The sequence below is a fragment of the Prunus avium genome, chromosome 7 (genome assembly GCF_965620075.1).
Source record: "Prunus avium chromosome 7, drPruAviu1.hap1.1, whole genome shotgun sequence".
NCBI classification, from domain to species: Eukaryota; Viridiplantae; Streptophyta; class Magnoliopsida; order Rosales; family Rosaceae; genus Prunus; species Prunus avium.
Window position 1 is genome coordinate 34,361,574 of NC_142290.1, and position 21,343 is coordinate 34,382,916.

The 21,343-nt window shown below is 39.3% G+C and overlaps 3 protein-coding genes across 7 annotated transcripts; all 3 read left to right on the forward strand.

Moving 5' to 3' along the window:
• The first annotated feature begins 5,628 nt into the window (after positions 1 to 5,628).
• On the forward strand, positions 5,629 to 6,380 carry LOC148293368 (glutamate receptor 3.3-like). Its single transcript, XM_088244008.1, has 2 exons — positions 5,629 to 5,828; positions 5,934 to 6,380. The coding sequence occupies exons 1-2, from the start codon at positions 5,754 to 5,756 to the stop codon at positions 6,357 to 6,359; spliced, it is 501 nt and encodes a 166-aa protein (XP_088100134.1). The 5' UTR covers positions 5,629 to 5,753; the 3' UTR covers positions 6,360 to 6,380.
• A 2,880-nt stretch (positions 6,381 to 9,260) lies between these two features.
• On the forward strand, positions 9,261 to 13,370 carry LOC110748879 (glutamate receptor 3.6-like). Its single transcript, XM_088244322.1, has 7 exons — positions 9,261 to 9,541; positions 9,643 to 10,140; positions 10,653 to 11,509; positions 11,605 to 11,882; positions 12,014 to 12,045; positions 12,135 to 12,541; positions 12,731 to 13,370. Exons 1-7 carry the CDS (start codon positions 9,271 to 9,273, stop codon positions 13,154 to 13,156), a joined length of 2,769 nt encoding a protein of 922 aa, XP_088100448.1. The 5' UTR covers positions 9,261 to 9,270; the 3' UTR covers positions 13,157 to 13,370.
• A 1,228-nt stretch (positions 13,371 to 14,598) lies between these two features.
• Positions 14,599 to 19,386, forward strand: LOC110748895 (glutamate receptor 3.6). 5 transcript variants are annotated; one of them, XM_021948864.2, is made up of 7 exons: positions 14,599 to 14,756; positions 15,620 to 15,974; positions 16,084 to 17,423; positions 17,506 to 17,786; positions 17,992 to 18,023; positions 18,138 to 18,544; positions 18,749 to 19,386. In XM_021948864.2, the coding sequence occupies exons 2-7, from the start codon at positions 15,710 to 15,712 to the stop codon at positions 19,229 to 19,231; spliced, it is 2,808 nt and encodes a 935-aa protein (XP_021804556.1). In that variant the 5' UTR covers positions 14,599 to 14,756; positions 15,620 to 15,709; the 3' UTR covers positions 19,232 to 19,386. The 5 variants fall into 5 exon arrangements, with proteins under 5 accessions (XP_021804556.1, XP_021804557.1, XP_088100320.1 ...); XM_021948865.2 differs by having other exon boundaries at positions 14,693 to 14,841; XM_088244194.1 differs by lacking the exon at positions 14,599 to 14,756 and adding an exon at positions 14,775 to 14,870.
• The last annotated feature ends 1,957 nt before the right edge of the window (positions 19,387 to 21,343 follow it).

Below are 21,343 nucleotides of genomic sequence, written 5' to 3' on the forward strand. Positions count from 1 at the left end.
CCCCCTGCTCCAATCATCCTCCCAAAATCTCACCTTGTCCCCGTTACCCACCACAAGGTCACAGCCAAGAAGAAACACTGGGTAACCACGAGAAATATTATTCCACGGACTACGACAAGAACTACGCAACGGAATGCTAACGTTCCAACCATTGGCACTCTCCCCATAGATGCTACTAATCACCTTGTGCCAAAGTGACTCAGGTTCTTTGGGAAACCGCCACAGCCATTTGGCACACAACACCTTGTTTCTTGAGTTTAAAGACCCCACCCCTAGGCCACCTTTGCATTTTGGTTTTCCAACAATCTCCCACTTAACCAAGTGAGAGGACTTCCCATCGTCCAAACCCTCCCACAAGAAATCTCTCATCAGCTTCTCAACAATCTTCACAATACGACTTGGCATTTTGAAAAGCGACAAGTAATAAATGGGGATGTTGCTTAAGACGGCCTGAATCAAAGTTAGCCTGCCGCCTTTGGATAAACAAGCCTTTTTCCATTTTTGCAGCCTTTTATCAACCCTCTCCACAACTGGGTTCCAGAAACTAAGGGCTCTGGGGTTCCCACCAAGGGGGAGACCCAGGTACAAGGTAGGCCAGATTCCCAGCTCGCAGCCCCAAACCTCAGCCAACCCAGAAACAACCTCCTCATTATGATTGATGCATACTAAAGAACATTTCTCCTTATTAATCCTCATACCTGAGATGAAACAGAACAGGTCAAGTATCTCCAGTAGATTATACCAATACTCCAGCTTGTCCCCGAGAAAAAACATCATGTCGTCGGCAAACTGGAGGTGAGAAACTTCCACCATGTCATGGCCAACAACAAGGCCGTGAAACACATCCAAATCCTGAGCTTTCTCAAGAATGCGGCTAAGAACATCAATCACCAGAATGAAAAGAAAGGGAGAAAGAGGGTCACCTTGTCTCAATCCTCTAGAGGCCTTAAACTTACCTCTAGGTCTGCCGTTGATCATAACAGAAAAATTTGCCGAGTCAAGACAACCTCTAATCCAACTTCTCCACCTTTCCCCGAACCCTTTTCTAAGCATTACATCATCTACAAAATGCCACTCCACATGATCATAAGCCTTTTCGAAATCGATTTTGAAAGCCAAGCCAACTTTCTTACGTTTCCTGCTCTCCTCCACTAACTCATTAGCAATCAAAGCAGCGTCCAAAATTTGCCTATCTCTCACAAAGGCTCCCTGGGAAGAGGAGATGGTGCTCCCCATCACCTCCCTCAATCTCGAGGCTAAAACTTTAGAAATCACCTTATACAAACTTGTCACAAGACTAATAGGCCGAAAATCACTCACTTTTACAGACTCTTTTTTCTTAGGGATAAGGCAAATAAACGTTTCGTTTGTGACCGCGTTGATAATGCCGTTGTGGTAGAACTCCTCCAGAGTCTTTAAGAGATCCAATTTCACAGTATCCCAACAAGATTGGAAGAGAGACATGGAGAAACCATCAGGCCCTGGAGATTTATCTCTCCCACAATCAAAGACAGCCCTTTTGACCTCCTCTTCTTCAAAAGGTCTCTCAAGCCTTGCAGCCTCAACAAGACTAATACGATTCCAGTTAAGACCCTCCAAGCCCCAACCAGCCTCTTCATTACTCCTGTAAAGAGTTTTGAAGAAAGTAATAACTTCAGCCTCAATCTCGTCTTCATTGGCAATCGTCCCTAATCCCTCCACCTCCAGCCTCTCAATGAGATTCCTCTTTCTCCTACCATTGGCTACACGGTGGAAAAACTTTGTGTTCCCATCCCCATCTCTAGCCCACTCCACTTTACCCCTTTGTCTCCATTTTATCTCTTCTTTAAGGACCAAATCACCAATCAAGAGAATAAGATCAGCCCTTTCCTTTATTTTGTCACTATCCAGCCCGTGCAAGCCTTCAAGCCTATCAATTTCAACAATACGAGCTTCTGCCAATTTCTTGGTAGCAGCCACATCGCCGAACACCTCTTTGCTCCAGACTCTCAGTTTCCCCTTTACGGCTTTCAACCTCCTCATGAAATTAAAACCCGGCCACCCAATCAGATGCTCTTCCGCCCACCAATCCTTAAAGTTCCTGTTAAAGTCCGGATGTTCCAGCCACATGTTTTCGAATCGGAAAGGGCCCGGACCCCATTTCAGCTTTGAGGTATCCAACTCAATAGGACAATGATCAGAAGTAACCCGGACCAACGCCTTCTGTCTAAAATTTGGAAAACAGTCTTCCCAACCTCCGGTGAATAGAAAGCGATCAAGTCTTCTACACACCACGTTTTCTCTACCGTTAGACCAGGTAAACGAAGCATTAAGGAGACGGGGATCCCGCAGGTTTGTGTCATTAATGAAGTTATTGAAGGTCCTCATGCTGCTAGTCACCCCGCCCCCATTAGACTTATCAGAAACAAACCTGACTACATTAAAGTCCCCTCCAATGCACCAGTTTTCACCACACAACCCATAGAGAGCAGCAAGCTCTACCCAAAAATGACCTCTGTCCCTTTGGCGGCAAGGACCGTAAATACCAGAAAGCCACCAATCTGCCCCCGAGGTACCTCTAATTTTAATGGACACCGAAAATTCTGCGATTTCAGAATCGATTACCGAGACGAACTGCGTATTCCAGATAATCACAATACCCCCAGACCTGCCAGTCGAAGGAACAAACACCCAATCCCTGAATCTAGAGCACCACACGCTGGCCACTAGTCTCCTGTCAATTTCTTGTTTCTTAGTTTCTTGTAATATTACAATGTCCGGCCTAAGACGAGTCAACTGCTCCTTCAAGACCAGCCTCTTTCTTTTGCTTCCCAGACCTCTTATATTCCAAGAGATAATCTTCATTGATTAAACTGATCAGCCCTTTGTACTACTGTTTGCTCCAAGTTGTCCACTGCCAAACCTGTAGCATGAGAATGCCCATCCCCCTTTTTGCCATTATCACAGCTCGAACTTGCTTTACCTTGTAAGACTAAGTTCTTCCTAATAGGAACAAGAGACAAATTCAATAAAGATAAGACTCTAGCATGTTTGCCTTTAACTTGCCTGCTACCTTTGCCCGTGCCCTTTTTCTTTTTCTTTTTCGTTCTATAATGCTTTAGAACCAGACTCTGCTCAGAATTAGCGTCACTAACGGTGACCCCGTCCCCTTCCTCTGCAATCCTCATCTCATTTGTGATATGGACAGAAGGAGCCGTGCAGTAATCCTTGGACTTGAAAATACTTACCCCCGCTCCACCTTTGGTCCTTTCCCCCAAGTCGGTTTCTCCAGCAGGGTTTAGGACTGGATGGTAATTAATGGTTGCTCCAGCAGACTCAGTTGTAACGTTTGTCGTGCCCCGATCTTCAAGAAGAGCAGCAATAGAACCGTCATCGCATTCGATGACATCGACCCCTTCCTCTGCCTCAGAATTAAGATCTCCCTCCAGCAACTCCTCTGAAGAAATAGATACCCCCTCGAAAGAGTCGTAAGGTTCCCCTTCTGCAGCCTCCTTCGAATTCTGGGCATCCCCTGCTTTAACGGCTCCTTCCTTTCTTTGAAGAACATGTCCCATTCCTTCAGGTTTTCCAAATTTTGAATAAAAATTTGAATGAGAAAATTCAGACTCAGCATCGGCCTTTTGAGGTTGAGAGCGTGACTTGGCCTTCCTGTTGCTGTCTGAAGGAAAAATAGTTTCCGAGGATAATAGTCTGTTGTCCCTAGTAGAAATAAAACCCTTCGAGGCCCCATCAAAAGGAGAACCCCTTCCAAAGTCCTCAGAAGGTAGTGAATTATTGCCGTGCCAGCCTCCAATAAAATAATCCTTCTGTCTCTTAAAGGGGATATTACTTTTCCCTTTCTCTTTATAATTAAATAAAGAACCACTTGCGTTCTTTAATTCTTGAGAAGAGGAAAAGCCATTTCCTCCAGCCTGTTCTCCCTTGTTGGCAAGCTCGCTACAGACCACTAAATTTCCACCCACATTCCTTCTGCTCCTTGGCCCACCTTTGCTGACTTGCACGTTACAGACATCATAATTACCTTCCACATTCCTTCTGCTTCTTTGCCCACCTTCACCACGTGTTTGTGGTCCAGGATCTGAACCGCTGCTTCTGTTTACCTTCTCCCACAAATTACTCGTCGGCAAAACATTCCGACCACCACTCAAAGAAGCAGAAGCCATGAAACTTCCCATTTTTGGCGGCTGAAACTGGTCAATCCGACCATTTGAATTCGCTTTGAAGAATTCTTGGTGGTTCACCAACGAGTTCTTTCCTGATTGAGTAGGCCTTATCGCAGGTGATAACGGTCTTAACTGCACCTGATAAGTTTCATTTCCTTCTGACAAAACAACCAGCTCCGGTAGAAAACCAACTGAGTTTGATCTTACTTTGATTTTGGCTTCAAAGAGAAAACTGAACTTTTTTTGTCCTCTCTGCAATTTCGATCAGTCCCCACAAGCATCTCCAACGCGTTCAAAATGTTTCTTAGACCACCAGTGCAAAGGAAGACCCGTGACTACAATCCAACCGCCGTAACTAACAATCTTGTTTGCATTGTTTTTCAATGCTCTTTCCCAACCGAGCAAGAGTACGTCTGGTTGCTCCTCAATCTTCAAAGTGCCTAATCTGTCCAAACTCATTGCCTCCATTTTGCTGTTGCAGACCAAGAAAGCTCTGTTACATTTGAAAGGAAATAACTCGCACTCTCTTTCGAGCTTGCAGTTCAAAGCCTTTCGAACGTCGTTCCAAGATTGATGCACTATTTGCCTTTCACAGACCACCACCATACTCCAATTTGATTCGACCACATCTGTCGACCGCTCATTTTCCTTGATTCCCGAGGATTGAACCGCCTCCTTGTAAGTCTTGTCGTGAGGCCAAATATTTGCGCTGAACCCTGCGCGTTCAGGTCTGCATGAGTAATCTCTACCAGGCCCTTCGTTTTCACCGTTCAAGATTGCCAGCAGATTTTTCTGGAGCAACATCCACCCCTCATCAGCTCTTCCTTGTGGAACCATCACAGATTTCAACACACCATGTACATTCTTTGTCAAGACTAAGAAACTCCCAATGTTGTTGCTGGACTTCTTCACCCAAAGTTGATACGAGTCTCCCCTAAACCTTCGAAAGAAACCCTGCTCTGCGTTTTCCAAAAGCTCTTTTAGTTGTTCTATCAGCCATCTCACGCACGCCAGTTCGAGAGAAACGTGGAAGAAACGCTCTCTGGTCTTCTCAGTGATTAGAATCGAGCCACCGTACGTCAAGTCGTCGATCTTGATTCTGTAATCCTTTTTTTCTACCCTGAAAAATCTTGGAATATGCCTCGCACTCCAACCCATAGTGAGTATTCACCAATTCAAAAAACCCGCTTCAGTTGTAGAGAGTATGGGCTAGAAGCATATATCTGTCTATTGATGGTAGGCCATGGTATAAATTGTGAAGCAGCATGAAATCTGTCAAGTTTAGTTTGGAGACAAAACCATGTGGTTCCTCACCAAATATGTCATAAGACAAATCTAACCTAAAGTTACCGTTCGTTTCCCCCAGTGGATTAAGGTGTTAAACTCATGAGCAGAACATATCCTTGCAAAGCCGGCTGTGATCCCATTGGTTTCCTGAAGGGTTCATTTGCCGAAAACTACTTAACCGATGAGCTAAACATACACAGGTCCAGACTTGTACCTCTCAACTCACCAGAAGAATATGAGAAAGCCTTGCAAGATGGCCCCAGCGCAGGTGGTGTTGCTGCAGTGATCGATGAGCGTGCATACATGGAACTCTTCCTCTCTTCTCGATGCGGATATAGCATTGTAGGTCAAGAATTCACCAAAATGGGATGGGGTTTTGTAAGTATCATATCCTTCAATCTCATTGTACAAAAGTTCATGACATTTGGTTTTTGCAAAGTGCTCGATCGTATGCTTATAATAATATTTGGTTTTTCATTTTAGGCCTTTCCAAGGGACTCTCCACTAGCAATTGACATGTCAACTGCAGTACTTAAACTATCAGAGAAAGGTGATCTTCAAAAGATTCATGACAAGTGGCTGATGAAAAGTGCTTGCAGTGCAGAAGGAGCAAAGCAAGCTGTAGATCGCCTTCAGATAAAGAGCTTTTGGGGCCTTTTTCTGCTGAGTGGCATAGCTTGCTTTCTTGCTCTTGTTCTTCATGTTATTCGCATGGTGCACCAATACTACAAGCATCCTGATTCTGACTGTGAGAGCTCACAATCTAGACGTCTTCAATCTTTCGTTTCGTTTGTAAATAAAAGGGAGCGAGAAGTGAAAAGCAGACCCAAGAGAATGAGGACTGAGAAGGCCTCAAGTAAAATAGTGCATGAAGATAGTAGCATCAATGGTTTGGATGAAAGCGTCTAAACTTTGAGATAATGATAAAAGTGAAAAATAAGTAAGTAGTTTGTAGCTCAAATGATTAAGGGCATTTATCCATGTATAATAGGTCTTTAGGTTCGATTTTCCATTCTCTAATATCACTTGTATAAAAATAAAAAAAATAAAAATTACGGGCAGTTGGTCCCCTGTGAATTGGGGTCGGAGCCTGCAAAAAAGCCCAACAGATTGGCCCGTACGCTAAATATGGGCTAGAGTTAGGTTTGGGACTGGCTTGTAGCCCAATAAAATATCTGTAGACTAGACCAGACATTTTACTCTACACTTTTTTTGCTTACATCTTTTTATACACAACTTTCTTCATAACTTTTTATATTTCGATTATTTTCTTTTCAATTTTTCTACAATAAAATTGGGAACTTTTTAGAAAAGAGTATTAGGTACTATATGTATTGATCAAAATACTTTTGGAGGACCGAAGTGTTTAATCAGTGTATTTAATTAGGAATGCAACTTTGTATCAAGCTCATGTATGTGTATAATATCAAATGCCTACTATATGCATCTCTGCATGCTTTGAACATCTTTGATGACTGCAAATTGGAGCATAATTGAATTGAATGTGAATTAAATCAAATTAGTATACTTGCTACATACTTATCTTCCATATAATAAGGCTTCAATGCCGAACAAAAATGATGGGTATTACTTTTACACAACCATGTATTTTAGTAGTTGTTCAACATATATATATATATACACACACATAGAGAGAAAACGGTCAACAAGCACTAGCATAATTGAGATTTACGCAACAGGTGCAGATCATGGTGTTGGATCACTGTGTTGACCTGTGGTGGGCTGCTTGCAAGTTGCGTAGGCTTGTTAGGCCACGTTATTAACATGTCATGCCCTTATAATTGCATTGTGGAATGTTAATATAATAATGCATATGACATAGTGTTACGAGTTCATACAAATTATAACACGTGCACGGGTTATAATTTGTGAGATAAGGAGGATTGATTTGAAGTATGCAGAAATACGTGGGTTTCTTGAAATGACAGAAACCCCTCTCACTCACCCCATGGAACTTGGTTGTTGTCGCTTGATAATTTTCTGCATCCATGATCATTTAGCAATGTCCCTTCCAATTCCAAAGTCAACTACTGTCCTTCAATTAGTTTCGTGGTTAGTCCACTTTAGCATATCATCCCTCTCTTCCTATATCGAGTAATTCTTTCCTATTAACGGTTGTATACTTGTATATAATTCTATATTTTGTCTCATTTACACTATTTGACGAGAGAGACACATAGTTATATACTATCGATGGTGATTATAAAGAGAGAATTTCTCATGGATTGCGTTATGTCCCTCTTTATATTTTAATTCAGAGTTATTATTCTATCCTTTTTTTTCTCTTTTGAATAAAACATTCCCCTAATCTTCTATTGTTTACAAAGTTCTTCCTTTAAAAAATTCACAAAGCAACTTTTGTGCTTAAAATGTAGTCAAGCACGCATAATTTTCCTCATCTAGTGGAGAGTGACCGTGAATGGATGTGCCTATCGGTTTGCTCATTTGCTCATCCCATATGGATGTGCCTTAATCCACTACGCGATATGTGGACAAAATGGCATATTCTTCTCCAAAAACTTGATAATTTTGATCCCCCATCGATTTTATATAAATTGTATAACAATTGTTAGCTCAGGTAGGTGCATTGCAATTTGCATTCTAATGAAATGAGTTTGACCTGAAATCAGATCCGCTTCCAAGATATTCAATTATATTCATCTCATGCCCCATATTGCTTGCAACTTTTGCAATCTTGATGACAATAGCAGAAACTAAAGCCGGCAAAGTTTTGAACTAGTCTTATTTCATAAACTTGAATCACTTGATGAAGAACATATAGGGCTCCTTTGGGAGTGATTCTTCATAGGTTAATAATCACTTCTCTATATAATCACTTTAAGTGATTTTAAGTGATTTTATGGAGTGTTTCTCTCTATCCGCAGAGCATACTGCATAGTGACTCTTGGATGTCCAAGTTTGGAAGAAAATAAAAGGCTTGAACAAGCATCGATTGAATTTGAAACAAAAATCTCGGGTCATTTTAGGTGCTTGTAAAACTGATTTCTCGCCGTAAGTTACATATGAGACTGAACTGAAGCTTAATCAGAGGCCATCTTGGTTTCCTAGAAATGGGAGTTTTACTCACTTTTACAACATGGTTGTGGAGGGGAAACACAATTATAACTCCTACATATCTCTCTCTACCCCAACCATTCAAACTCATCATCCCACATTATACAACAAACATCCGAAAATCGTTGTCATTTAAGAAATTTTCAAGGTCTTTATGTATAAATTTCAAATAACCCAAAATCATTGTCATTTAAGAAAAAATTTCAAAACACAATTACTTCATTTTAAGGGGACAAAAAACGTTAAAAAAAAGTCCAATAAAATGCAAATAAAAAAGTCAAAATTTTGTTTATGTTATAATTTGAGCACAATATCAGCCACATTTGTGATCCCATAATGATGTCGTTTATTTGGTTTCTGACCTTTCGTTACAACTTTTGTCTCACTTAGCAATTTCCAAACAGTGTGCAGTCCAATTCACACCTAGACGCCGCAGACTAATGGGGTAGCTCTCAGTTGGCAGGGTAGCTTCGGTGCTTATATAATCCGTTTGCTTGTTCTTGCTTTTGCATACTTATTTGTCTTGAGTTGAGAGCAAATAATGTAAGCTTCGTTCCTTTTTCTTTATGTCCTTCACATTCATCTTATTCATATTGCTTTGTTGGATATTTGGTCAACTTCATGCATGTGTTTTTGGAGCATGTTCTCTTATTTTTGTTGTTAATTACCAACTTTTCTTTCCCTTTAGATATTTGGGTCCTTTTGCAGTGTGCAGACCACCATCATGAACAAAGCCTTGTTGCTTATGCTATTTATGGTTTTCTATAATGGTGCTTCTTCAAATGGACTTGGTGCTAATGTTACTACTGCAAGACCTGACGTTGTCAACATAGGCGCGATTTTCACTTTCGATTCTGTCATTGGCAAAATTGCAAAAGTTGCAATAGCCCTTGCAGTCGAAGATCTCAATTCTGATCCAGAAATTCTCAATGGAACAAAGCTGACACTTAAAATGCAGAATACCAAATCTAGTGATTTTCTGGGCATCATTGAGGGTACACACTAATTAAATTTCCCATGTTTTCACTCAAAAGTTTTATCAGTTCCTTTACACAAGTCTTAGTAAGAATGATGGATATTTCTTGTTGCTTGACAGCTTTGCAGTTCTTGGAGAATGACACAGTGGCCATAATTGGCCCCCAATTCTCAGCTACTGCTCATGTAATATCACATATTGCAGATGAACTAAAAGTCCCACTCTTATCATTTGCAGCAACAGACCCTACTCTGTCTCCAACTCAGTTCCCATTCTTGGTTAGGACAACAAGAAGTGACCTCTTTCAGATGACTGCAGTAGCAGACCTTGTTTTCTACTATGAGTGGAGAGATGTCATAGCAATATATGTGAATGATGATTTTGGCAGAAATGCCATTGCTGCCTTAGGGGACAAGCTAGCTGGAAAACGGTGTAAAATTTCATACAAAGTGCCTCTGAACCCCAAAGCAACAAAAGATGAAATCACCAACGCACTGATTAGTGTTTCTTCAATGGAGTCCAGGATTCTGATCCTGCACATTTATACCAGTTGGGGTCTACAAGTGCTTACTGAAGCACGAAACCTCATGATGATGGCTAGTGGATATGTCTGGATTGCTACTTGTTGACACCATAACTGACCAAGCAACTAGAAGAAACTCTAAGCAAAGCAAGAGGAGTCCCACATCGGAAATCTACAAGAAGTGAAGACTCCCTCTCACCTATAAAAGCATACCACTCTCCACTTAAGAGGGGATTGGAAACTGAGCTGGGCTCCCTCTTCAGGACTCTCCTGTTAGTCTGGCCTTCGAGTCCTGGGTCTCCAGACCCGGGGACTTGACCCCTGGGCTCCAGACTCCAAACTTTGTACCTTAGACCCTAGGCCTTCTTCCATTTATCTTTGGGTCTAATCCCCTTGTACAAATGTAAACAATATCATAATGAGAACATCTTCTCTGTGGACGTAGCCCATTCATTAAGGGTGAACCACATATATCTTGTCTTTTGTATATTCATAAACTGGCTAAGTCCTCACATACACGCAGAAGGTCCAAACCTTCACTCATCATCCATCACACCTCATCACTAAGTTGGACTCAATCTTGGCCCAACCATTTTGAGCATCAACACTACTGATTGGTTCTCTACCATAATAGATACAGATCCTTCCCTGCCTTTTGTATCAACAGATGACATTCAAGGGGTTCTTACATTAAAAATGCACACACCAGAATCGGAGCTCAAAAAGAAATTTAAATCGCGGTGGAGCAACTTAACTAGTGCAAGAAGAGTGAATGGCTCTTCTTTCGGGCTAAATACATATGGTCTATATGCCTATGATTCTGTAAGGCATCTTGCTGTTGCCCTTGATTCATTTTTTGCTCGTGGGGGAAATATTTCATTTTCAAATGACTCGAACTTAAACGAGTTAGGCGGAGGGAAGTTGAATCTTGATGCTTTGAACATGTTCAATGGTGGCAGCCAGCTACTCCAAAGCATTTTAGAGGTTAACACAACTGGTTTAACTGGGCCAATTAAGTTTAATCCAGATGGGAACTTGATTAATCCTGCATTTGAAGTCATCAATGTGATTGGCACAGGGACTAGGACAATTGGTTATTGGTCCAACTCTTCTGGTTTCTCACTTGATCCACCAGAAAAGCCTCAAAGGAAGCTGCAGTCTAATGGCTCCAGCACCGGTACTCAACGACTATACAGCGTCATCTGGCCTGGACAAACAACTCAGAAGCCTCGTGGGTGGGTTTTCCCTGACAACGGAAGAAAGCTCAGGATTGGTGTCCCAAATCGAGTTAGCTGTCGTGAGTTTGTGGGCATAAAAGGCACAGAATTCACTGGCTATTGCATTGAGGTCTTCCAAGCTGCATTGAATGAGTTACCATATGGTGTCCCATATAAATTTGTCCCTTTTGGGGATGGTAAAAACAACCCAGAAAACCATGAACTTCTGCACATGATCCAAATTGGTGTAAGTATAAAGTATAAACTACAAAACGGAAACTATTTAGACTTTTCTTGACATTACTATAATTATTAATTCTTTGGATTTCCATCTTTATACAGGAGTTTGATGGTGTGGTTGGAGATATTACCATCACCACTGGCAGAACAAAGATGGTGGATTTCACGCAGCCATATATTGAGTCTGGTTTAGTTGTGGTTGCTCCAATAAGGAAGTTGAACTCTAGTGCTTGGGCTTTTCTAAGACCTTTCACTCCAATGATGTGGGGTGTCACAGGCATTTTCTTCCTAGTTGTGGGAGCAGTAGTTTGGATTTTGGAGCGTAGGACAAACGAGGATTTTCGGGGCCCTCCAAGAAAGCAATTTGTCACAATTATTTGGTAAGTGCTTCAATCCACATCTTCAAATGCAAAATTTCAATACACTCCACCAAGATTTTATTGGTTTGTATTTAATCATCTCTTGATCTAAACTCTCTAATTGGTATATAATTATTGCTTTCTTCTCGCAGGTTCAGCTTTTCAACTCTGTTCTTTTCCCAGAGTAAGTGAAATGAACCAAGAAGCTTATATTATGTTGAATGTTACTTTACATAACTGTTTGATCTTATTCCTTATTGGTAACATATGCAGAAGAAAAAACAGGCAGCACGCTCGGTCGCTTCGTGCTAATCATATGGCTATTTGTAGTTCTAATACTCAACTCAAGCTACATTGCAAGCCTGACCTCAATCCTCACAGTGGAGCAGCTTTCTTCACCTGTTAAAGGGATTGAAAGTCTAGCAACAGGCGGTGATCCCATTGGTTTCCTGAAGGGTTCATTTGCCGAAAACTACTTAACCGATGAGCTAAACATACACAGGTCCAGACTTGTACCTCTCAACTCACCAGAAGAATATGAGAAAGCCTTGCAAGATGGCCCCAGCGCAGGTGGTGTTGCTGCAGTGATCGATGAGCGTGCATACATGGAACTCTTCCTCTCTTCTCGATGCGGATATAGCATTGTAGGTCAAGAATTCACCAAAATGGGATGGGGTTTTGTAAGTATCATATCCTTCAATCTCATTGTAACATTTGGTTTTTGCTTTTTTTTTTTTTTTTTTGCGACATATATATAGTTTGATACCTTATGTTGTCATACTCTCAATCTCAATCTAAGACAACATAACATGACAAACTGTCTATTGCTCGATCGTATGCTTATAATAATAGTTGGTTTTTCATTTTAGGCCTTTCCAAGGGACTCTCCACTAGCAATTGACATGTCAACTGCAGTACTTAAACTATCAGAGAAGGGTGATCTTCAAAAGATTCATGACAAGTGGCTGATGAAAAGTGCTTGCAGTGCAGAAGGAGCAAAGCAAGCTGTAGATCGCCTTCAGATAAAGAGCTTTTGGGGCCTTTTTCTGCTGAGTGGCATAGCTTGCTTTCTTGCTCTTGTTCTTCATGTTATTCGCATGGTGCACCAATACTACAAGCATCCTGATTCTGACTGTGAGAGCTCACAATCTAGACGTCTTCAATCTTTCGTTTCGTTTGTAAATAAAAGGGAGCGAGAAGTGAAAAGCAGACCCAAGAGAATGAGGACTGAGAAGGCCTCAAGTAAAATAGTGCATGAAGATAGCAGCATCAATGGTTTGGATGAAAGCGTCTAAACTTTGAGATAATGAAAAACAGTGAAAAATAAGTAAGTGATTTGTAGCTCAAATAATTAAGAGTATTTATCTATATACAATAAGTCTTTAGGTTCAATTCCCCATTCTCTAATATCACTTGTATAAAAATAAAAAATAAAAAAATTAAGGGCAATTGAACCCCGTGAATTGGGGTCAAAGCCTGCCAAAAAAGCCCAACAAATTGGCACGCACGCTAAATATGGGCTAGAATGAGGTTTGAGCCTGGCTTGTAGCCCAATAAAATATATGTAGACTGGACCAGACATTTTACTTTACACTTTTTTTTCTTACATCTTGTTTTATATTTTGTAAATACCACGAGGTGTACCTACACTCGAAGAGTGAGATAAATTCCCGCTCAGAGTTCGGCTTGTCCATGATCCCAAAATGTTTCCAACGGGTTTTTTTCTTACATCTTTTCATACACAACTTTCTTCATAACTTTTTATATTTCGATTATTTTCTTTTCAATTTTTCTACAAAAAAATTGGGAACTTTTTAGAAAAGAATATTAGATACTAGATGCATTGATCAAAATCCTTTTTGTGAAAACAGCCAATTCTTAATGCTTAATATATGGACCACATGATCCTATGGTACCACGTGCTACCCTACCTATGGATTCCATTCCAGGTAAAGCCAATAAATTAAACAAGCAAACACCATTCTGAATTATGATTGATTGAAACCCAACTGAGGCATGGACCATTATTGGTGGTGCACTCAATGGTCCTGGTCCATCCATTAGCGCATCTGAAAATTCTTCACAAGGCAATATGTGCATTTTGGCTTATTGGGTCCACCATGCTTGGGTTTATTGTGATATTCTTTTGCTGATAAATTAAAGGTCGGCTGGTCCACTGATTTCTTCCAGTCATTCCCTCGTATGACTATTTGGTCTAGTCACACCAATTTTCCACTTGATTTAAAATTTTGAGTAGATGATAATTCATACATGTTAAGAATTCTTTAATAAGTATTTTATGTTAAGAATTAGTTATATACTTCTAATCTTGGTCATTGAATTACATTCATTAAATGCGTTAGTAGTTTCTTAAACATCATTCAACGGCCGAGATTAGATTTCTGTAACAAATCATTAACTTAAATACTTATTGGAGAATGTCCGATGTTACTAAAATCCACCAACTATGAGCATAACTTAAATAATGTTACTGGTAAGTGATCTCATTTTAGATTTTGTTTCATTTGGAAAAGAAAAAGGGATAATAAGTTGCATCAGATCATGCTGATGATGGTAATTAATATGAAATGATTAATCACTCTTTTAAGTTAAGAGAAAACAAAATTATCTCAAGAAAAAGTCAAGAGAAAACGAATTATATATCACATATGCACTTGTGTACGTTGTTATCAGTTAATGGTACAAAATATCTACGAAAAGAATAGTCCTGCAACAATCATTTTTTATGAGAATTTTACACCTCTCAACTTATGACGGTGGAAAAAAGAGGACAGCCACAAAAACCATTTTGCCACTGAAGATTCGGCTGTTGTCATCACCATGTCATGGAACGTACTCTCATCACAATCAACAGTGTCTCTTTCTTTCTACCTGGTATTAATTTCCAACCCACATTTTCTGCATTGACAATAATACTATTATCTTCATTATACACGAGCAATTTCAGAAACTTTCTCAGGTGTACATGCTTGACCAATACTGCTTAGCGTATAACCCTGACCTTTTTTATGCATAAAGCTCTAAAGTTTATAATTTTTTGCTTTTTAAATTCCTTTCATCTTCTTTGCTAGAAAACCCAGTTGGCCAATTTCCTGATTATACTTGTCCTTTGGGGGGAAATGAGTTTTTTCCCAAAAGGGTTCTTTGGGTTTAAGTCACAAATGCTGTGTTATACTGTTTTAATCTAGTAAGAGAAAGTAGAAATTTCTGGGTCCAAGTTCTGGTTCAGTTCTTTGGATTAAGGCAATGGCTGCACTGTTAGTTGTCTTTTCATCTGGAATCAAACTTCTAAAGGTTTCTTTTCCTTTTTTCACTGTTTTTTTACCCTTGGTGGAATTGTCTTTTTTGATGAAGTTGGTGGAATTCTCTTTTACTGTTAAGTGTTGCTAGAATATGAATATTGGTGTGAGCCCACCCTTTTTCCTCAAAGTAAAAATCTTTCCTCACAAGCTGCTTTTTACTTTCATTTTGTGTCTGTTGTCTCTTCATGGGTCTGATTAGTTGGTAATTTAGCAGAAAACTCTAGTTTATGGGCTCAACTTATCATTTATCTGCTTATGTTTCATGATTAGATCTAGTTATTAGTGGGAATTTATAATTATTTATCTACTTCTTGTGGAGTTTATGATGTTGAGCTTACGTGTACATACTCTTTCACCACCTAGTTGTTCTCTTCATGTTACTGGATGAAATTCTTAGTTGCTTGCTTATTTTTCGGTGTTTCTTAACTATGCCAGTGTATGAGTTTGAAGTCCAGTTGATTCTACGGCTTTCTGGGTGGCTGGTTTGCTTCCTTTGCAAAGCAAGTTAAAAATTGGGGATTTACGATGAATATAGTTTGGCTCTTGGTGTTGATGGTTTTCTATAATGGGGTTGCCTCAAATGGGGGTAGCACGAATGTCTCTACAAGACCAGATATTGTAAATGTTGGGGCTGTTTTCTCTTTCGATTCCATTGTTGGCAAAGTGGCCAAAGTGGCAATAGAAGCTGCCATTGAAGATGTGAATTCTGATCCAGCTGTTCTTGGTGGAACTAAGATGAGAGTTCAAATGCAAGACTCAAATTACAGTGGATTTCTGGGCATCGTTGAAGGTACGTCTTGCGACTTTGTTCACAGTTGGTAAGATCTCTCTTAAATGCATTATATAGGAACACTGATAAATCAATAAATTGTGGTTCTTTATTCTATGAATGGCTGCAGCTTTACGGTTCATGGAGAAAGACACAGTGGCCATAATTGGACCTCAGAATGCTGTCACGGCTCATACAATATCTCATATTGCAAATGAGCTCCAAGTTCCTCTATTATCATTTTCAGTAACGGACCCCACCATGTCTTCACTTCAGTTCCCATTCTTTGTTAGAACTACCCAGAATGATCTGCATCAAATGGCTGCAGTAGCCGCAATTATTGACCACTACGGATGGAGAGAGGTAATTGCACTCTATGTTGATGATGACTATGGGAGAAATGGGATTGCTGCATTAGGGGATATGCTTGCTGAGAGACGTTGTAAGATCTCATACAAGGCACCTTTGGTCATTGATCCTAACCGGAGTAGCATCACTGATTTACTGGTTAAAGTGGCTTTGACAGAGTCTCGGATTATTGTTCTTCACGCTTATGCTGGTTGGGGTCCTCAGGTGTTTACTGTGGCCAAGTATCTTGGCATGATGGGAACTGGCTATGTCTGGATAGCTACTCACTGGCTAACTACTCAAATAGATACCAACTCTCCTCTCCCGTCAAGTATGATGGATGATATGCAAGGAGTTCTAACATTTCGCATGTACACACCAGAGACAGAACTGAAAAGAAAATTTGTTTCTAGGTGGAGCAACTTGACTAGTGGACAGAAAGGCAAAATTGGGTTGAACGCTTGTGGTCTTTATGCCTACGACACTGTGTGGTTGCTTGCTCATGCAATTAATGCCTTTTTTGATCAAGGAGGAAACATTTCATTTTCAAATGATTCAAGGTTGACTCAGCTGCGCAGAGGGGATCTGAATCTTGATGCCATGAGTATCTTTAATGGAGGGAATCTGTTACTGCGTAACATTTTACAGGTTAATATGACTGGCATAACTGGCCCTTTTAACTTCACTCCGGATAGGAACCTCATTCATCCTGCATTTGAAATCATAAATGTGATTGGCACAGGGATTAGGAAGATTGGTTACTGGTCCAATTATTCAGGTTTATCAGTTGTGCCTCCAGAATACACAAAGCCACCAAATCATTCTAGTTCAAGTCAAAGCCTGTACAGCGTGATTTGGCCAGGACAAACAACACAGAAGCCTCGTGGCTGGGTATTTCCAAACAATGGAAGGCACTTGAGGATTGGAGTCCCAAAACGTGTTAGTTTTCGTGAATTTGTTTCATACACAGAAGGCAATGACATGTTCACTGGGTACTGCATTGATGTTTTTACTGCTGCATTGAACATGTTGCCCTATGCTGTTCCATACAAGTTGATTCCTTTTGGTGATGGCGTTAAGAACCCAAGAGTCACTGAACTTGTGCACAAAATCCAAACGGGTGTGAGTATCATATACAGAGCATTTCTTAAAACTTCAGAAGGTAAATATTTTTTCTGATTTTCCATTTGCTTGTTACCTGTAGGAATTTGATGGAGCAATAGGTGACATTGCAATCATCACCAACCGAACAAGGATGGCAGATTTTACACAGCCATTTATTGAATCTGGGCTAGTAGTTGTTGCACCTGTTAGGACAACGTTGAATTCTAATCCTTGGGCTTTTCTGAGGCCATTCAATCCAATGATGTGGGGCGTCACGGCTGCCTTCTTTCTCATTGTTGGAACAGTTGTTTGGATTTTAGAGCATAGGTTGAACGATGATTTTCGGGGGCCTCCTAAAAAACAAATTGTCACTATTCTGTGGTGAGTAACTAAGAAGTATCTCATGTTATCTCATTCTATGTTGGCAACTTTATAATTCTCTACTTTGTTCAAGACATTGAGATAGTGTCTGTCAATTGGTGTTACTTTCTCATAATGTCTATTTGTGGAGTTCACCGTACTAGGAATGGCAATCTTCTTGATATAAATCCGACAATCACTTAAAATTTGTGTTTTCCTTCTGCAGGTTTAGCTTTTCAACTTGGTTCTTTGCCCATAGTAAGTAAATTCGCACTAGTTTAGTAGCTTTTCCAGCAACCATGGGTTAATAGCTGCTTCAGTAATGCTTATTTACTTTCTTTTTCTTTTCTTTTTTGTTGGGATCTTATGCAGGAGAAAATACAGTCAGCACCCTGGGTCGCTTGGTACTAATTATATGGCTGTTTGTCGTTCTTATAATCAACTCAAGCTACACTGCAAGTTTGACCTCAATCCTTACAGTGCAACAGCTTTCTTCCTCCATCAAAGGACTTGATACTTTGCTTGCAAGCAATGATCCCATTGGCTACCAGCAAGGTTCATTTGCCAGGGGTTATCTAACTGACGAACTCAACGTTGACGAGTCCAGACTCGTTCCTCTTATCATGCCAGACGATTATGCTAAAGCCTTGAAAGATGGTCCCCATAGAGGTGGTGTTGCTGCAGTGATTGATGAGCGTGCATACATTGAGCTATTCCTCTCAAGCAGATGTGATTTCAGTATTGTAGGTCAAGACTTCACCAAAACCGGTTGGGGATTTGTAAGTTTCTCTTTTATCTATTATATCTATGACCATGGTAATACTCTTTTATCAGATAATCTGACATGTTATATTACCAAATCAGACCCTTCAAGACATTTTGATAAAACAACCTTAATATTGCGAAAGTGTTATGTGAGCACAACTGGTTGCCCAAATATCATGTTCTGAATCCTCATAGTTATCATGTTCATTTCAAATCAGGCTTTTGCAAGGGACTCACCTTTATCAGTGGACATGTCTACTGCTATTTTGAAGCTGTCAGATAATGGGGATTTACAAAGGATCCATGATAAATGGCTTAAAAGCAGTGCATGTGCCTCACAAGGCTCAAAGCTACAAGTTGACAGGCTTCAACTTAAAAGCTTCTGGGGCCTCTTTGTTCTTTGTGGTTCAGCTTGTTTTCTTGCTCTGATTATATATTTCATCAATATGCTGCGCCAGTTCAGCAAGCACTACACTGAGGAAGTGATTTCTTCCGGCAGCTCGAGGTCTGCACGTCTTCAAACCTTTATTTCATTTGTTGATGAGAAGGAAGAGGAAGTAAAAAGTCGATCCAAAAGACGGCAAATGGAAAGGATGTCAAATAGAAGTGCAAGTGAAGATGAATCAATGTACAACTCCAAAAGAAGACATATTGATCAATCATCTTCAAGAATGAGTCTTGATAATGGTAATAATGCCTGATCAGAAGTTTTGATTCAGAGCCATCCCACACCAATTATAACTTCATGGGTCTTCTTCTGATATGAATTAGGTTAGAAGCTTATGTATACACAGCTCATGTCATTATATATTCAATTTCACGCTGCATTACTCTTTTATGGGAATGCTTTGACAAAGCTCTTTGTGAAGTACACAAATTTGTGCAGAATGACGTGCAATTTACCAATTTTTAATAGAAAGATGAAGAAATTCACTAATTATTTGTGTGCTTGGTGGATAATTCTGCATGAATTGATACCCAACCAAGAAAAGAATAAAAAACTAATTAAAAAAAATTTAAGATCTATTCATCTCAGTGTATAATTTTTACACTGATCCTCCCTCTAGGAACAGGATCAAGCTTCAAATACTTAGCTGGAGGGTCATTTTGATGCTCATAGCTGCTAACTCAGCAGCTAAGTATTTGAAGACATAGGGCATTGCAACTGTCTCCATCCCTTTATTCATATCACAAGCATGACAGAAGACCTTGGGAGCTCTTACAGGGGGCAGTCCCTTAACTGCAAGTGCAACCCGTTTCTCTGGCTTGATGACTGAGGGTGTTAGGATGCTTCCACATGTGGAACATACAGCAGCAATGTGATAATCAGAACATGCATGAAGCCTATCATGCAATAGATAGGCTGCCCCATGTGTGCAAGCAACGAGTCTCGTTCCATTTCACCAAAACGTATACCTCCACCTCGCTTTCGTCCTTTGATGGGCTGGCAGGTGATCTGATCTACCATTCCAGTGGAACGAACCTGCACGCCAAATTTGGAGTGGCATGTAAGGAAATCGATAAACGAAATTGGAGAAATATGCATGCAAGATTATACTGAGAAAATCTTAAAATTTTATGTGACTTTTTATCTGTAGGGGTGGGAGGCAATCTTAAAGTTCTTCAATTACTTGGGATCTTTGAAAAAATATCTTAGCCTGATTTAATTACTTTCAATAGTAATTATGTTCTAACTATTACAAAACAATTAATTACTATTTACCAAGTAATTTACGAAATCAGTAAAATATTTAAATATTCACTAAAGAAATAATAATTAAAACATAATTATTAATTAAAGTAATTAAAACAAGGTTAAGGTATTGCCTAATTACATGCATTAAATTAAAGAAGTTGACCGAAAAACAAAAGTAAAGAAAATAATTTTATATTTTAAAATAAAAATAAAAATAAAAATAAAAATGCAAAACAACCTCTCCCGACAAAATTATCTCTACCGATGAAATTTCGTCAGGAAAAACCTAATCCGACAAACGTTTGCCGGCATAGACCTATGCCGACGAAATTTCGTCCGGAGAGGTTTTTTTTAAAAAATAAAAATAAACTTAGTATGTTTAGATCCATATATTTTTTTTGTTTTATAAAAAAAAAAATTCATTTTCAGTAATTAAATAATATCTTATCCTGATTTAATTACTTTCAATAGTAATTATGTTCTAACTATTATTTCTCTAGTGAATAATTGGTATTAAATATTTTAAATATCTAATGGGTGCCTTTTGGTTTTTAAAATTTTTTCTCCCTGATTTTCCTTTGTCGATAAGACTAGTCTAGAGCATTATCCATTACGTTTAGGGCATTACCAAGGTATAGCTATTGTCTCCTTATGATTTTTTACTTTTCCAGAGTTATTACCCGTATAAAGAATTTAGCATTTCCCCATTTAATACTCGTATTATACACGTACGTACGTTTTTTTCAATAATACTTTCATTTTTGTACACGTACGCGCATATTTTAATGATTATTTAATATGAAAGAACAAAAAAACAAGTCCACAAAATAATTCAAAACAATTAATTACTATTTACCAAATAATTTACGAAATCAGTAAAATATTTAAATATTCACTAAAAAAATAATAATTAAAACATAATTACTAATTAAAGTAATTAAAACAAGGCTAAGGTATTGCCTAATTACATGCATTAAATTAAAGAAGTTGACCAAAAAAACAAAAGTAAAGAAACTAATTTTATATTTTAACATTTCTAAAATAAAAAATAAAAAAAATGCAAAAAAACCTCTCCCGACAAAATTACCTCTGCCGACGAAATGTCGTCAGGAGAAAC

Coding starts and splice junctions, on each gene's coding strand:
- LOC148293368 (XM_088244008.1), top strand. CDS start 5,754: ATGGAACTCTTCCTCTCTTCTCGATGCGGATATAGCATTGTAGGTCAA. Junction 5,829..5,933: donor CCAAAATGGGATGGGGTTTT/GTAAGTATCATA, acceptor TTTTCATTTTAG/GCCTTTCCAAGGGACTCTCC.
- LOC110748879 (XM_088244322.1), top strand. CDS start 9,271: ATGAACAAAGCCTTGTTGCTTATGCTATTTATGGTTTTCTATAATGGT. Junction 9,542..9,642: donor TTTTCTGGGCATCATTGAGG/GTACACACTAAT, acceptor GTTGCTTGACAG/CTTTGCAGTTCTTGGAGAAT. Junction 11,510..11,604: donor TGCACATGATCCAAATTGGT/GTAAGTATAAAG, acceptor ATCTTTATACAG/GAGTTTGATGGTGTGGTTGG.
- LOC110748895 (XM_021948864.2), top strand. CDS start 15,710: ATGAATATAGTTTGGCTCTTGGTGTTGATGGTTTTCTATAATGGGGTT. Junction 17,424..17,505: donor TGCACAAAATCCAAACGGGT/GTGAGTATCATA, acceptor TGTTACCTGTAG/GAATTTGATGGAGCAATAGG. Junction 18,024..18,137: donor AACTTGGTTCTTTGCCCATA/GTAAGTAAATTC, acceptor GATCTTATGCAG/GAGAAAATACAGTCAGCACC.